The 16,552-nt window shown below is 47.7% G+C and overlaps 1 protein-coding gene across 3 annotated transcripts in view; it reads right to left on the bottom strand.

Annotated features, from left to right (window-relative positions):
• Positions 1-1,903: 1,903 nt before the first annotated feature.
• The window catches only part of HEMK1 (HemK methyltransferase family member 1), a 31,845-nt gene continuing 17,196 nt past the window's right edge, over positions 1,904-16,552 (bottom strand). For all 3 annotated transcript variants that reach the window (XM_040076524.2, XM_040076526.2, XM_040076525.2), the window contains 6 exons: positions 15,156-15,220; positions 12,614-12,663; positions 11,360-11,465; positions 10,539-10,634; positions 8,717-8,830; positions 1,904-8,443 (listed from right to left, as the gene is read on the bottom strand). In XM_040076524.2, coding sequence (XP_039932458.1) covers positions 8,407-8,443; positions 8,717-8,830; positions 10,539-10,634; positions 11,360-11,465; positions 12,614-12,663; positions 15,156-15,220 — 468 coding nt within the window. In that variant the 3' untranslated portion in view covers positions 1,904-8,406. The remainder of the gene's footprint in view (positions 8,444-8,716; positions 8,831-10,538; positions 10,635-11,359; positions 11,466-12,613; positions 12,664-15,155; positions 15,221-16,552) is intronic.

Raw genomic sequence — 16,552 nt, 5'->3', positions numbered from 1 at the left:
GGGATCCACAGTACAAATAGGGAGGTTACGGCAGGGCAGGCACAGCTGGCCCCAAGCCGAGCAGAGCCTTGCTGGAGCAGTGAGGCACTGCCAGATGGGAGAAGGAAGGAGAACGGGGGTTCCCTTCACCCTCTGTCCCCCGGCTGCAGAGAGCAGCAGGTCAGACCTGGACAGGGAGAAGTGTCGTGCTCTGCGTGGGATGTACCACCCCATCCATATGGGAATGCTCATGGCTCTACTGGCCAGTGCCCACAACTTCCAGAGGGGCTCAGGAAAAGGTCCAGCATCAGAGAGTGATGGGGCCTCTCCTCCTGCCTCTCCACACTCTGCAGAGGAAGGTGCCAGCAAGCAGCAACCCCTGAAAAGACGGGATTCCAAGAAGCTGTTTTGCGATCAGGACTCCAACAGGCTACAGGACATTCATCTTCATCTTTTAGTTTTTGTGCTCCTGACTACCCTGACCTTAACCCTGTCCCTCCTTAGCAACAAAATTACATAATTACTAAATTAAACACTCAATTTAATACTTAACTAATGCTATTAAATAATCCAGCTTGCACAAGTTACCAAGACCACCTCTCTAAAGACAAAATTTTCACTCTCAAAGTACTTATGGCCTTTTTCTTCCCCACACAGGCAACAGCAGATGGAAAAGCCAAAATAAATGAATAAGTAACTACCTCCATACTGTTGGCTTTATTGCTGGTCAATAGGGCACACAATCAAGCCCTGAAGTGGAACAGACAATATATTTGCTGGAGTTTATTGCACAACTCAGAACCTGCATCACGTGCGCGTGTGTGTGTGTGTGTGTGTGTTGCTGAGGTGGAAAAAGTTGTGCTGCTGAACAAAGGGTTACTGTCTGCTAACACAAACAGGACAAAAAGCCCACTGACCTGGAAGTTAAAGTACAAAATCTGCTTTGAGCCTGAGTGCCTGCGGCCCATCCACATTAAATGAAGAAGCCTTATCTGAGTGAGGAATGAGCTTAATCTGCTCTTCTCAAGCAGAGAGCACAAGCCAGCACCAGGACTCCACCCAGCGAACCCCACTGGCTGCCAAATCACTGAAGGACAGTGCAGGACTCAACTGCATTTTAGAGGGGGATTTTTTCTGTCACAAGGTTACTCCAAATTATCCAGCATCAAGAAACTTATCTATGCAAGCCAACAACATTGGCTGTTGGAGAGTTACACAACAAGATACTGGCGGGGGAGTAGAGAAGGGAAAACTTAGAGGGAAATGGAGCAACCTGCAAGGAGTCTCTAAGCACTGCGGCACAAACACATCACAAACTGCAAAGACTCAGAGAAGGATTCCAGAGAGGCAGCAAGCTCAAAGTCAAAAGGTGTGGTGAGAAGGTCAGTGCTGGTAAGTGGCACAGCAATCAATACAGGAGAGGAAAAAAGATTAACAGCTTAACAGCCTCCAGTCCCTGGAAAGACTTAAATCAATGGATGCTGGTTTCACAGAATACAAATACCACACAGCACCAGGTGTGCCAACTGGAATGACTGGGATGACTCCACTGAGGTCAATACGGTTGCACCAGCTTGCTCTGGGTTTACATCTAGAACATCAAAGTACTACGCAAACCTAAGTAATTAATCATCAGCCAAATGCCAGGCCAGGAATTTTATAATAATTCAAGCCTCTTTCAACAAACCAAGCAACTGTGTTCACATTCCAGCCAGCCTCACATGAGTATTCCAGGAAGAACAGAGACGATGGCAGAAGCCATTCCCGCGGCAGCACTGCTGGGTACTGCAGCTCCTGCAGCAGCTCACGCTGCCAAGGTGTGCCATGGCCACAGGCACTGTGCTCCCAAGCTGATGGACACGTCCCACTGGAAGCATGCTGCTGGGTATGTACAAAACACGGGAGACAAGCTGACCACCAAGAAAGGAAGCAGCAGCTGAGGAGCTAGAAATATAGAGAGCAGCTGGCATAAAGTGGGAATCAAAAATCTCCCACTGCTGAGGACATGCCTCGAGAAGCAGAGTTCTGTCTCCCCTATACTCACACCCCCTGGCAACTTCCATAGAAACTGTGTTTATAGAAACTCAGGCCAGTGGCATACAGAGTGCTCTGCTCTGCTCTTGATGAACAAGAGTGCTGTGCTCTGTCCACTGTTGCTTGCCTGTGCTCCACCAGGAATCCACCCACACTTGCTGAAGTGCAGGAATTGAGCAGAAATGCTCAGTTTGCCTCATATATACAGCTTGCACCTTACAGAGACTCAGTCCCACACTTCTACTTATGATTTCAGAGTGGCAAAGCAGGAATGTGGTAGCACAGGCCTTCCCTCCTAAAACCTCAGCTTCATTTTAACACACCCTTTCCCAAGAATCTTGTCTTCCCTAGATGAGCTTCATGTCATGGTTTCTTCACCTCTCCTATCCTCCAAACAATCAGCAATGTGTGTTCCTACAGCCATTTAGCAATTGCTGTGCCAGTAACACTGTCAAAGTCACCTTCCTGTCACATCCCCACACCTCAGCTCTCAAAATCAAACATTTCTCTGGTAACAATCTCTGCTTTCTGCTCTCGAGGCACCATCATCCCTCCAAGGAACAGCTGGGATGGACACTATTTAAAACACCAGTAAGGGGAGGAACAAGAATTGCTGTAGCTGGGTTTGCCAGAACTGCCACTAAGACTGTTTGAGCTCTTGCTGTGACTCTGCCATGGCTCTTCCTTTGCTGTGCCTCAGTTTCTCACCACACCCGTTGCCACTGGATATTTGGATGGAAAACTCTTCTTTGCCATGTTGCAAATTTCAGCCCAGGACCTGATCCCTGCCATGGACACAATGATCTCAGAACATCCCAGCTGTCACAAAAGAAAGGATGCAGTGTGAAGCTACTTATGTAGACCTTTGAAGCAAGCTGAACCCAGAGCAAACATCGAATGGGGCCAAGGCCCCTTCCTCCCCAGGCAGCAGTTTGTTCACATGCAGTGGTTCTAAGGCCTTCCACCCTGGAGTAACCTTGCTCACGGTTATCTCTGTAATGCTGACAGAGCAGCTGCCACTGAAATTACACCAATTTGGGCCTGCTCTGCCCAAAATGCTGAGATGAGCACACAAAACACTGCAGGGTGATCATGCAGGTGTGCTGGTGAAGGGAGCAGATGAAGCAGATCTCTAGAGCTAGAAGTTGCTGCTTAAACAAAGCTACAGTTCTGACATCAACCACACTAACAAGATAAACCACAGAGACCACAATATGTGGCAGCACTTCTCTGCATCTGTCTGCAGCACAGCACACTCGTGGACTGTCAGAGCAGCATTAGCTGCTGTGCACAGGTTGCACCTTCCCAGCCCTCTGCAGCAGCCCCTGTCACGCTCTCACCATGCTCAGAGAGGCACTTGCTGCAGAGAAGCGACTGCGGGTGCTCTGCTCACTCCCACATCCTCTGGCTTTGCACTGGAAAGCAGCAAAGCCAATCTGGTTCATCACATGCAGCAGGGTGCTGAGTCCTGTCACCAAGCAGCAGGTGAGATGAATTTCATAAAAGTGCCCTCTCTGCTCACCAGAGACTGGATGGACCACACTGAGATCTGCCAGCAGCTGCCAAGGAACAGAACACGTGACGTGACCCTCCCCAGAAAAACATCTGAAACTTCTGACACTGAACTCAAAGCATCTTCCTATGGAAGAGGAAATAGCCTGGAAAATAAGGATTAAGTCTCTCTTGGTACCTCATTATCTTCTTGAGTATGAGAAGCTTTCTTATTTGTTCCTAAGGATTGCAGTTTATTAAAACTTAAATACAGTTTTTGGCAACTTTCACAGACAAAAACAACAAAAAACCCAAAACAAAACAAAAAAACCCCACCCAACAACCAAACAAAAAACCATTTAATGCAAGTTTTGGCTTGGTCTTCACTTGGGAAATGACTGCTCTATAACAGAGTGAGCACTAGCAGCTTTATCATCCCACTCACCAGAGGCACAAGTATCACCCCTAAGGAGTCTGAAGCACACACAGTCCCCTTACATTTCACAAGCAGGGAGGGAGGGATGTGCAAGCAGCCCACAAAAAGAAGTGCTAGAGTTCTTTGCCCCAGAAATGAAGACTTTGAGGAGATATAGGAACAGACTACCACATGGAAGGTGCTCTAGGGAGAGACACAGCTGTTCTCCACCTCAGAACACTTCAGAAGTGCTCTGCCATGTGGAGCTGCCATGACAAAAGAAAACTTTCTAGCAGATAGAACCACAAAGCACCAGATTGCATGCTGAAGTCCTTACCAGCAATGGGAGCCTCTGGGTCAGGCTGGGCAAACATTTGTCAGGAATGATGTAAGGCAAGTTGATGCTTACTTGGATGGGGAAATTGGGCTAGATGACTGTCAAGTTCCCTTCCAAGCCATTTTGATCTATGGCCCTCCACTGAGGAACTGGGTGCTGGCCAGTAATCCACATACACAGAGTCATGTGGGACCCCAGAGATGCCCTGTGTCACCCTAATGCAGTCCCTCTGTGTCTGTCAGTTCCTCCCATGGAAAGCAGTCTCAGCCCTGTAAGAGCACAGGCTCAGCAGAGAACACTGTGAGGATAAATGTTTGTCCCCAAGGTCCCTACAAAGTCCCTTTCACCCCATATCTCAGGTGGAGACTGAAAGCACAGTCAGTGCTTGCACCTCAGGGCACTCACATGGACATTACCCCAGAACAAGAACGGGATCTATCTCTGACCTCCAGCCCCAGGGGGGCTTTGGGCCTCCCATTCACACCAGGAGGTACAGCCCCACTCCTGTGGCACAGCCGAGTCCCCTTCCAGCCTCCCGACACGAGCCCATTGTGGAATTTGTTTCCCCAGCACAGGAAGGGCAGTTAAAGCCCCATTTGGAGCTGCACCTATACTGCAGGGTTCTGCTCACCCGTTCTCGCTCTCCCTGGGCCTGCACCGTGCCCAAAGCGGGGAAGCAGAGGCAGGAGCGTCTCCAGCACGGACACAGCTATTCTGGGAGCGCAGCTCCATCTGCAGGGCTCTGCCAAAGCGGCTCCTCCTCGGGGAAGGGCAGGGTCACCCTGTCTCAGCGTGCTGCTGGATGCTGGCTGCTGCTTCCTCTCCTCGAAAGTGTCTCTGCTCAAGAAGCCGCTCGGGTGGGCACACAGCAGGCACTCGAGTCCACACACACACACCATGGCTCGCTGAGCCAAGAGGGCAAGGGGCTCCTGTACAGAATCCCAGAAAAGCTTATTTTGCAAATTCACCCTGAAGGGTCCAGGGACAGAATGACCCAGCTCAAGGAGTGTCCAGGGGTAAGTATGGGGTCAGAGGCTGATGGTCTGTGGGCACAGGGGCGGTACAAGGGCAGGGCAAAGGGCAGTGACCTATAGGGGACATAGGGGCCGACCATCAGCGATACCACAGCCACTGGGGAAACAGGGAAAGGAGCAACCTCAAGAACTGGGAAATACATGAACCATAGAGGTGGGCAAGGCCCATGGGCCAATGGGAACAGCAAAACTGAGGCAGATTAACGTAGTGCTGCAGAGCACCCCGGGGGAGCCTTCTTCCTCACCTTAAGCTATGGGGCATTTCTGAAGCCTATGGTAGATTCTTCCAAGGCATTGCCCTAAAAGTTTCACTGACAGGCTCAAGGGCCTCTACATCACCCCAGCAGACACCTCACTCCCCAAAACACAGATGTGAGCACAAACACAACCATGCTCCTCAGGGTCCTGAAAGCAAAAAAGTCCCCCCTCTGACAGCATCACCTCAGGAATCAAATCACCATTTTGACACAGTTCCCAAGACCCGGTAAATTCCCAGAAAGTTCAATGTGTCAGATGCTGGATTATGCAGAAAGCCAAGGGAAGCCTCAGCCTTTGTGGTTCCAGGGAGCAGCTCTGCCTGGGCACAGGGCTCTGCCAATGTCCGCTCTGCCTCCTGCCCTCAGGCAACACAGACACAGCCCAGGGCTCCAGCTAGGCTCCTTAAAACCTCCAAAGAGCTTTGCAGCGCTCCTGTACCAAAAGGAGCCCCGTGTAAAGCACCGAGGAACACGCTGTACCACACCAGCACATTCCCTCGGATGTGAGTCCAATAGGAACATCCAGCCTCCTGGGAGGAACGGCAATTTTTCCTTTTATGAAAAGGTCAGCCCCACCATGTGATTTTCCAAGATATATAACCGCTATGCAATGCAAATACATAGAAATGCAAGTGTTTTAGTGATAAATACAGGAATTTAACACTTGTCCTACTGGGTTAGACCAATAGTCTGTGTCGCAGGGGATTTGTCCTGTTCAGGGCTCAGACAAGGGATTGACTGATGCTTCCAAGAAAAAGCACGCTGCCTTCTGCAGTCCAGCCACTGGCACTCCTAGAGGGCCACCTATCACCAGCCTGCTGCAGGGCACCAGCCCAGCCCGTAAAGAATGCAGCACGATGCTGCTTGACATTCCCATCAGCCCGTGAACTATCCAGCTCTTAAGGCCTCCTGTAGAAGCAGGGTGTTTATAATGCTCTGTTTCATAGATGAACACTGCTAACACCCAGAAGAAATCTGAGAACTAATTTCTTTAAAATTAATTTTTAAACAGTCTGACAAACTGAATTTTAAAAATATTATTTAAAAAAAAAAAATCCACAACCACACAGAATATCACCCCTTTGACTGTACTTTCTACTCATGGCTCTAGAAGGCCAGAAATGAGCTGTACTGAAATGGTATTTCCAAATCTATGCCCAAGTGCACTTGAACCGACCTGTTTTTGTTCTCGCCTTCCCTGGATTTCCTCTACTGTGTTTAACCAGGGTAGGTACTGCAGGCCAGAGGAGACTCACAAATTCAAGAGTGTACAGGACATGGTAAACTACTGGGGTGGATAAATGTGGTGTGAGATGTATAATGGGTGAAAGGCCAGTCTGTGAAGAGAGCTGTGAGTAGGGAAAGGTTCCAGCTGGAACCCAAGTGCTGGTTCATCAGAGAGAGCTCAGGTGTCTGTGGGAAAGCAGGGCTGATGTTCAGGAGTTCAGGGGATGGAGGAAAGACCCATTTGAGGAGCGTGGGAGAGGCAGAGGGGAAAGGGAGCAGATGTATCAGTGCCCATGTAACACCCTCTGAACCTGCTGCAGCCTTCCAGGAGACTCAGCTTGCTGCTGCATGTCCTGCCTGATGTCTGGCTGTGCAGCCTGGACACAGCAGGGCCCTGTCTGGACACTCCCACCCCTCCTGAGTGCTCACCTCCACTGGCTCAGCAACTGCTTCCACCTGGACTGGCAGACCAGACCCTTTCCTTGGCTAGCCTTTCCTTCCTTCCCTGGCTAGCTACGGTCCAGAAGGGAACCTGCACCACTGGAACCAGCAGCAACAGCGAGCAGCAGCTTGAATTTAATCCTGCCATTATTTACACGGACATGATGTTGACTCTCCACTTCAGGAACTCTCCTCAGAGCTGTTTCAGCCCTAGTCTGAGTCACGCTTCCCAAAGAGACAGACCTCAGCTGTTCCCATGCCTGTCAAGAGACTGGGTCCTACTCCAACCTCAGCTTGTCAAATTTTGCGCAGGTCATTTCACCTCCTATTTTTCAACTTCTCCATCTGCAAAACCGGAGTAGTGACTCTGGCCTTCCTCTGTACAGTGTTGCAATTAAATGCCTCATGTGGAATTTAGGCATTTGTATTACTATCAGAGCAACGTGTGGGTGTCAGATGTTTATTCAGGCCTGCCAGCATCTCTGAATAGCTGCAATGAAATTCTTTTAAGGATCCTGATCTGAAGCACTGTCTTTATTACAATGCTTTGACTCTTTCTGACAGCATCCACCAAGTGTCAAGGGCTGTAAATTCAGGTGCTCTAACACGTGCACTGATCCTTCGTGGACAATCACTCAGCAGGAGTGTGAAACAAAGGCTGCTTTGCTATTGGAGCATCAGGATCCTGGAACAGAACTGCATTTGAAATGTGCACAAAGGTTATGTCCTGTTATACCTGCAAATCCATGTGCCAGTATAAGCCAGGGTTTGGGCTTATCATCCTATCTGGTCACATTCTATATAAATGTATCTGAAGGCCAATTTAAAAAATATAATTCAATTTTTTCTAGGCCAAACGGGTGATCTGGCACGTTGAAAAGTTGTATTTTTAATCTGGAGCTGTGAACTCTTCTGTCTTGGGTCTGGAGATGATTGGGTCACGTTAGCAGAGCAGACTAAAATGTTTCATGCAGTTCCCTGAGGAAGGTGAAACACTTCAGCTCAGCTGAACTTCTGCATCTCTGGATGAGCTCTGTGTCAGGAAATGAGGGGTCTGTCACTGTATAGAGAGTCCAACTCTCTGGGGAATGGAGATTCCTTTCACAAGGCAGAAGGAGTGTTCAACAAGCTGCTCAGCCGGGCTCAAGAGCAAAAAGCATCCTGCAAGGAGAGGTATGTCTGACATAGTTGTCAGCTGCTTTGTTTCTGGATGTGCAAAAACCTGGGCCTGTGGGAAAAAGAAAGACCAGAGCTTTAAGTCTCACTAGGGACAATATGCCTCTACCTCCATCCTATAAAAGCAGTCATTTTCCAATGGCAATAACCCCACCAGAGCCAGTCACCCCATCAGAAACGCTCACCTGTGTCAGCATTTCTGACTCAAACACTTGCCAGGCTGCCTGAGGATATCAGAAGGCTGATACTGCCAGGGAGCCCCTATTTTGCCAAAGACAAAAGGACACAAAACCTCCAAAAATGCCAAGGCAAAAAAAAGACTTACTTGCCACAGAAGTCCTTGTGAATGGCACGGAGGGTGAGCAGTAAGTCTGGGTGTGCCTGTAGCCAGTGCTCCACCATACCTGGATGCCTGGGATCAACTTCCAGAAACACGCTCCTGAAAAGACACATTTGGGAGTACAACTGGGGAGATGCACATTCAGGTTGCTAAACTGATAAAAATGCAGATATTTCTTTCTGTATGACTCTGACCAATGCAGGAAAAGGTCAGTAAACACAGTGCAATCCAACAACCCTAAACCAGATCATAGCTGTCCATGTAAGATGCAGATCCCAGCTGCCTCCTTCAGGGGAGAAAGTGTTGATGCTGGGGGGAATTCTCATGGTACACTGTGTGAGCAGTTAAAGCCTTGTATCAAGATGGAATGAGCCCTTCTGAAGTCCATTCAGAGATACCACCAGCAATGTGTTTCTGAAACCCCTAAATATTTAAGGGCAGAAGGCAGTTTTTATGCTGCAGGAACACTGGCCTGGCAGCCTGAAATCCCTCTGCGTATAAGCAGTGAGAGGCATGAAGTACAAGTCAGAATACACATTTTTCCACACTATATGTCTCCATAGATCAATTAGGAAAACAACACCAGCATTCAGGCCTGCACAGAATTGGTCAAATAACCTTAGTTAGGGCACCAGGATCGGACCTGGACACTGCAGGGCTATTTCCAGGCTTTATGGCACTGGCTCATTCCCCATATCCCCTCTGTGACAAAGCAGAACCACCCCAGCTCACAGGCACAGGGTGTGATGGGGCTGGTTATGGCCTGGGACACAGCAAGAGACACATTTAGCAGGCAAAGGACACAGGCCAAACCCCATCAGATGCTCTCCTGAGAACTCTTAAAACATCCCACACTGAATAATCCCTACAAATCCACCAGGCTAACTGCAAGCTGGGTGTGGTTCTCATTTCTGACCTTAAAAAAACTTCCACTCCTCAATGCAGGCTCCACTTTATTAAACAAGCAAAAAGAGAAGGAAAAGAAATCATTTTAACAAACAACCCCACAGGACTGGTCTCTAATGCTGGGAAATTCTGAGAAGCATCTTCTGCTCTTGTGGTCATGCAAAGCATGAGGAATTAATTCTGCACGCACTATGCCTCTCAACATTCCCATTCTTCCTCACAAAACAGCAGATTTTCAACGACTTCTCTTATGGTGGCCAAATGTCAGGAACATTGAACAGGATGTGTGAATGCCCTGGCACATGAACAGTACACTCAGACTTTTGGGTATCAGCATGTTGACCTTGCAAATGGATCCCACATGACAGAGAATAGGAACAATCAGTTTTGAATATTAATCATGGAGAAAATTAACATTTAAGAAACTATCCCTGTCTGATCTTTCTCCTGCAGTATTCAGCATTGTATACTGGTACAACAAAAAAGTTTCCCCTAATTAAAGGGTGGCAGGGGAGTGGAGATCTTTATCCACCCTCAAAGAATTCTCCATTGCTTCTCCTTCCATCAGTTACTCACCTTAGAAAGCTCTCCTGCTTTCTGCACTGTCTTTCTTGGCTACTCTCTTCCACATTCTTTTTGTTGCTGCTTTGACCTTCAAAGATTCTCACTTCACTAATAACCAGGAAACACCACCAACAACCAAGGAAAGGGTTCCTACCACTCTATTAACCAAATTTAAGCTAATTTTGCTCACACACATGACGTTTTAAAAATTGCTGTTATTAACTGGGCCAATGAGGGGACAATTTGGCAACTCTGATTTGTTTTCATACAGGCAAGTACAGAATTTACAGAAGAGGATGGATGAAAGACATGAAATTCAAAAGGGGGTAATGCTTACCCAGAAACTTTCAGAAGAGAAGGAGCCAAAGCCAGAATTGTTTTGATGGCTCTCATGCCATCATCTCCCCCATCTAGGGCATCAAGGTCCTCATAGCTGGAGTGTGGGAAGAAAAAGACATGTGACAGCAATTCCTGAGGCCCTTGAGAATGCATCACCCCACAAAGAGAGGTGCACCTGACACACCCAAACTCCAGTGCTCCAGAGCAGGTGACAGCACTCACCCCTTTTATGGGAAACACAGGGAGGGAGCAGGCAGCTACCAATGGGCTGAGAAACCCCACATGTAGCACAAGCAGAAAACATCCCATGAAGTATTTCTGAAAATGAGGAGCCAACTGTAGCTGGGATCTCCCAGTTCCAACGCACAGGTCTGCTCTCTCTAAGCTGGCCAGAGAGCGAGGGTGTTGTACAGCAAGGGCTTGACTGATTCCTGCCAAACACCAGCTCAGGCTGTGGCTAACCCAGCAGAGCCAGCTGGCATGCAGAAAGCTCAGCTGTCAGAACCTGCTCTGGTGCACATCTCATACAGAGCTGGGGGCAGGACCTTCTCCTGACACGCATGACAATTAGCTTCAGATTGCGAACTTGCTAGTTTCAAACTCTGTGCTTTTTCTATTTCAATAAATCCTTAAAACACTTCCATGTTGCTTCAAGCCTGTAAGCAAGCCTGTATTATTATATGCCAAATAAACACACCTATATTTTGCATGTGTACATTACATTTGCGTGTTTTGTGTGCAACTGTGTGTAGTACAAGGAAGCAGACAGAAAACCTTGTTTCAAGGAACAGGAGAAGAAAAATCTCTTTGTCTGATTACCGGAGGATTTCTGCATCCAGGGAAGCCATGTCTTCATGGAAAACATATGGGGGGTTACTGACTATTACATCTACGGGGCCCCAGAGCAGCAGCTGTTTGGCAGAACCTAGGAAAGAAAAAGAATCACAGGATCTTCCCTGTAAGCTCAGTGTCAAGACCCTCTCCAGGAAACTGGAGCCTCTCCAGGCACATGTAAATGTGTTTGGCTCTGCTTTTTGGTAATAAAAATTTATCCTATTTCTTTCTGCAATAGTGTGCCTTGTTCCCTGTTCCAGGAGTGCAAGAGTGATATAAAGGCAAAGTATCATTTTTTTCATATCAAGAACCTACTTAACAAAACATGTTAAAAAGCTCAGGAGCTTAATGCCCTGGAGCTCCGTGCCCACCTGGATCTAAAGCAATAACCAGAACTCAGAGAGCCCACAGAGGCCTAAGTGTGAGCTCAGACTGGCTGTCCAGATGAACATCCTTCCTCTCACAGAGCTGCAGAGCCAGGGCCCTTCAGAAAAACAATGGGCTGCTCTTCTGCAGACCAGGAGCATCTCCCTACGCCCCCTACTGCTGTCTGACACAGGCCAGCCCTGAATCAGACCTCATGGAACCTCGTGAGTGTGACACTGTCCTCGGGCAGCCTCTTGGCACAGGGCTTTCAGCTCTAAGAAACAGCAGAGTGTCAAAAACAAGTGTCAGAAAGGTGTGCTAATGAACCCACAGTGCTGCAGCTCCTGGCTCCACAGCTGCTAACAAACAAGCACTAGCCACCGAACTGGACAGGCCCCACCAAATGTTAGTTTGAACTGCTTTCAGCTGGCTCTGGCGAAGAAAAGCATCCTTTCCTGGTTGAACTATCCTAATTTCAGGTGGGCATTTAATCTAAGCTAAACATGGGCTCGTTCTAGCATCAATGGAGAGACAGGCATGTACATGTTCATCTAAAGCCTCCATGTCAGGAGTCATGGAATGATTTACACTCTTTATATATTTGACTCTCCCCAGCAACAGTAAAGAGCAAATTGGGACACCTAAACCCAGGAACAATTCACTTTCTGATATAATCAGGGACTTTTGTCAGGTGATCATCAGCCGTGGAAATCTCTGCAGGGAAAAGCTCCACTGGCTCACTTCTCACTGATCTTTTTTCTCTATTCAACTCTCTTCTGCCCCCTGCATCCCAGAGTGCTCCCTTGGCTGTCTCTCATGCCTCCCTCCACCCATCAAAGACACAAAGGGGGTTATAACAGTGAAAAGAGTTACTGTGTGAAACATCTTGGTGGATGATGTGAATCCTTTCTTGGAGATGCAGCCTGTAAAATTCCAGATGCAACAACAGAAAGAAGTAAGATTAAGAGGTGTATTTGTGTTCATGAGCAGTACATTCCACAAACAGATCATTAAACATTGCATCTCTTATCTGACACACATATATTCACAGCTGTCAAGATCTTTCCAGCATCTTCTCTCCTCCCACCCCAGTGGCCTTACACACAAGTTCTACTCCCTTTGCTGAGGGCCTGTGGTCCTGTCCTATCAGGATTCACAGGTATCAGGAAATGGAGGGATTCCTGCACCGTGTGCCACGTACCCAGATGGATCAGGCACTGGGATTGATCAGTAAGACTCACAGAAGCATCTAGAGAACACATCTAGGATAAGGAGCTCTGAAAAGCAGGCAGGATCTAAGATGGGTTCAGCTTATCCTGCTGGCTTCTCTCCCAAGAGCTACAGGGCACCATGCCAGGGACAAGATCACAAAGACGCAATTAAAACATCCGTGGAGAAATACGAAGCTCTCTGACATGGCATTTATACTCCCTCATCTGCTCTTGAGCCAACAAGCAATGTTAATAAGCAAGACAATTTTCCCCAGAGGCCAGAGTTTATCAAGGAGACAAAGATCTGGCCAGCTTTTATTACATCTATGAAAAATTGCAACAGAGTTTGTTTGACACTGACACATTAGGAAGAAACCTCTGCCCCCCATTCCCTGTAACTGGGCTAGGGGGTAAAGGGTAATAGTGAGGTGACCAGTCTGGGAAGGGCTTGTTCATACTCAGCCCTTCAGACTCACACACAAACGCAAGAAGTGAAGAAACGCAGCCCAGTGCAGCCAGCACCAGAAGCAGACCCCCAGTACTGGCAGCAGCTTGGGAAGAGGGACATGTGGGCCCGTGGACAGAAATCTCAGTTAATGAGCACCTCTTGAGACTCAGCCATACTGGACTCCATGAGAAATAGCAACAGGAATTCTTTTGGAGAGGGCTCTAATTAATGCCTAGGGCCCTGCAGTTACTGAGGACATGCATGCAATGTGCAGCTCATTTGACAAAGCCTACAGAGATTCAGAAACATACTGAGATTCCAGCTCTGGGCTTCCCTGTGGCTGTGATGGTCCAGAACCACCAGCTGAGGAAGGGGAGCTACTAGGAAGGACAAGGACAACCAGACATCTCTCTGACTTCAGCACATGGTGTGTGTTTGAGCCAGCAGCTCTGAACATCCATCCTGCCACAACACTGGGGTCTGAACTGCACGGGATGCAGCAGCACCATTCCCACAAACCACGACTGCAGGGAAGATGCTGAGGGACACCACGCAGCACATCAGAGGAAAAATGCTACTTGACTGTTGTCTTGGGTTGAAATGCAAGATATAACCAAAAGTATTCTATTGCCATCTGTTAAAACCAGTTGAGGAGGTGTTTTCTTTATCTCTTCTACGACCCATCCTCATAGCTCCAGGGGGAGGGGGCAGGTGCCTTCTGTTAATGGCAGCTGTTAAACCAGCTGGGGCAGTGTTCTTTGTCTCTTCCACACCCATCCTCCCTCCAGGGGATATCTGCTGTTCATGGGCCATCGAGGCTCACTGCATGGCTGAGACAATTACATCATCCCACTGGGAGATGCTCCACCCAGGGGGGGAGCCAAACATTCCTACCTGGATAAAACCCGAGATTCAGAACACCAGCACAGCCTGTTTGCACTGGATTCCCAAAAGAAAACTGAACCTATCTACACCATCCCTGGAGCTTCAGAGGAAAACTACCCCCTTCTACAGGATCATCTCTGCTCCAACAGGACCACATCTGTCAGGAGGACTTAACTGGACTGCTACCAACACCCTGACCAACAGTGTGTCAGGCTGTATTCTGATTCTGTCAGTGTTTTCTTTTTTGTTTCCTTTTTTTTTTTTTACTACTACATTTTTATTTTTAATAGTCCTAGTAAAGAACTGTTTTTCTTATCCCCATATCTTTGCCTGAAAGCCCCTTAATTTCAAAACCATAATAATTCGGAGGGAGGGGGTTTACATTCTCCATTCCAAGGGAGGCTCTGGCTTTCCCTGGCAGACACCTGTCTTTCCAAACCAAAACAACTGTGCAAACACTTTTGGAGGAGTAAGGACAGGACCAAGTACAACAATAATGACAGAGGGAGCTAGAGAAAGAAAGAAAACCTCCTAAGTGACATAAACATTCCTACTTCAGTCCTGAGTTTCCTGAATTCACAAGCAGGGGTAAGAATAGTTACCAAAAAACACTTTGAAACCCCTTGATGAACAGCATGTGAATACCACTGCTCTATTTAGGATGCTGTCTTTGCAAAGCATATTCATAAGCCAAAGAAATATACTTTGGTAAAAATAAGCTACTTTTTTTCTGAATTGTTACACACTTTAGGAGTTCAACAACTAAACATTCTCTGGTTTCCAGTGGTGATAAACATGAACCACATGTACAAGTATTGAGAACTCTTGGTCTTTCTCAAGCAACAAATTGCAAAAAATATGAGTAATGTACCTATGTGCGTTCTCCCTGGTGAGATCTACAGCAGCCTCCTCTTTATCCATGGCTATGACTCGGCCCTGGAAAAGAAAAAAAATCAACAAACCCTACCAAGCAGGTGTTATAACATCAAGATTCCCGAGCAGACACGCTCTGCCAAACATGCAAGATCAAAGCTAACACCACACTGCTCACTCTTGGCTGCTGAAAGGAACAGCTCCTGAGGAATGCATGCAGGGCACAGCTGGGATCACGAGTGGCGTGTGCAAGGCACTAAGGTGACTGAAGGCTCTCTGCAGCACAGCCAGCAGTCCACCAGAACAGACAACAACAGAGCCACTCACCTCACCTGATCCCTCACTGCTCCTGGCAGGGTGAGAGCCAACACTCTGGCTAGACTAGGCTAGGCACAGACTGCAGGAAGGTCATGTGGCTGGATTTACCCTCCCTAGCACCGACAGCATCCCTCTCACCACTAACACAACCACTTCTGGCATTTCCCATCTGTTATGCAGATACCTTTTACCCAGTTACTCCGCCGCAGTCCTTACACCAGATTCACTGCCTGCATGTACTTGACTGTGTGTCAAGTATTGGAGAGTTCTCCAGCATAATGGTAAGAGACAGGGCTCCACAAAGAGAGTTTTGTTTGACCTTCAATTCCACCTTGGGAAAACCACAGGCCAAGGTCTAACTTGGTTTTGCTTTGCTCAATGTTTATTTAAGCACAGATGTTGGTAAGGATTTACACAGAGGACACAGGCTTGAAGAAACTGCTTTGCATGTGGAGATGATGGTGTGATTTGCCATCACTCCTAAGGGAATTCATTTAATGGTTCCAGGCCAGCACCACACACATGAAGCTCATCCTTAAGGTGACTCACACAGCTGAGACCATGAGAAGTTGCTGCTGTTTTCTCAGTTCCTTAGTGCCAAATTCTGCCTCAAACACTAAGGAGATTACGCAGAGTGTAACTCCACTTAGCTGTCAGTGTGGCTACCACTTATTCTAATCAGTCAAGGCTCCTTATTTCCCTGGGCACAGCAGTTTGGGCTGGGAAAGGACTGTTACGAGTTACAGAGACAGACTGACACAGCTCTTTAAGTTAACAAGCAAAGAAAAGAGCATGAAGCTCTTCTCCTAGCTCGGGAAATCAGTGCAATTATACTCTGAAGTCATGCAGCTCAAATATTAACCTTCTCAGGTCACTGGGAGGAGGAACACCCCTTCCATTAGAGGCATCAACCTCTAATTCTTATACAGCAGGACTTACACTTCTACAAGAGGAGGGGCTGGCCGCAGCAATTCTCATTCCTGAGAAGGAACTGGCTGGTCTGCAGTTCTGAGGAGAGGGGAATACTCCCTTGACCACATGCAATTGAGATCTTGGATTCATTTCTCATTTTCTTGA

The sequence above is a fragment of the Hirundo rustica genome, chromosome 12, assembly GCF_015227805.2.
Source record: "Hirundo rustica isolate bHirRus1 chromosome 12, bHirRus1.pri.v3, whole genome shotgun sequence".
Taxonomy (NCBI): domain Eukaryota; kingdom Metazoa; phylum Chordata; class Aves; order Passeriformes; family Hirundinidae; genus Hirundo; species Hirundo rustica.
The sequence above is the reverse complement of the archived record's forward strand: the minus strand, read 5'-3'. Positions and strand labels throughout refer to the sequence as shown.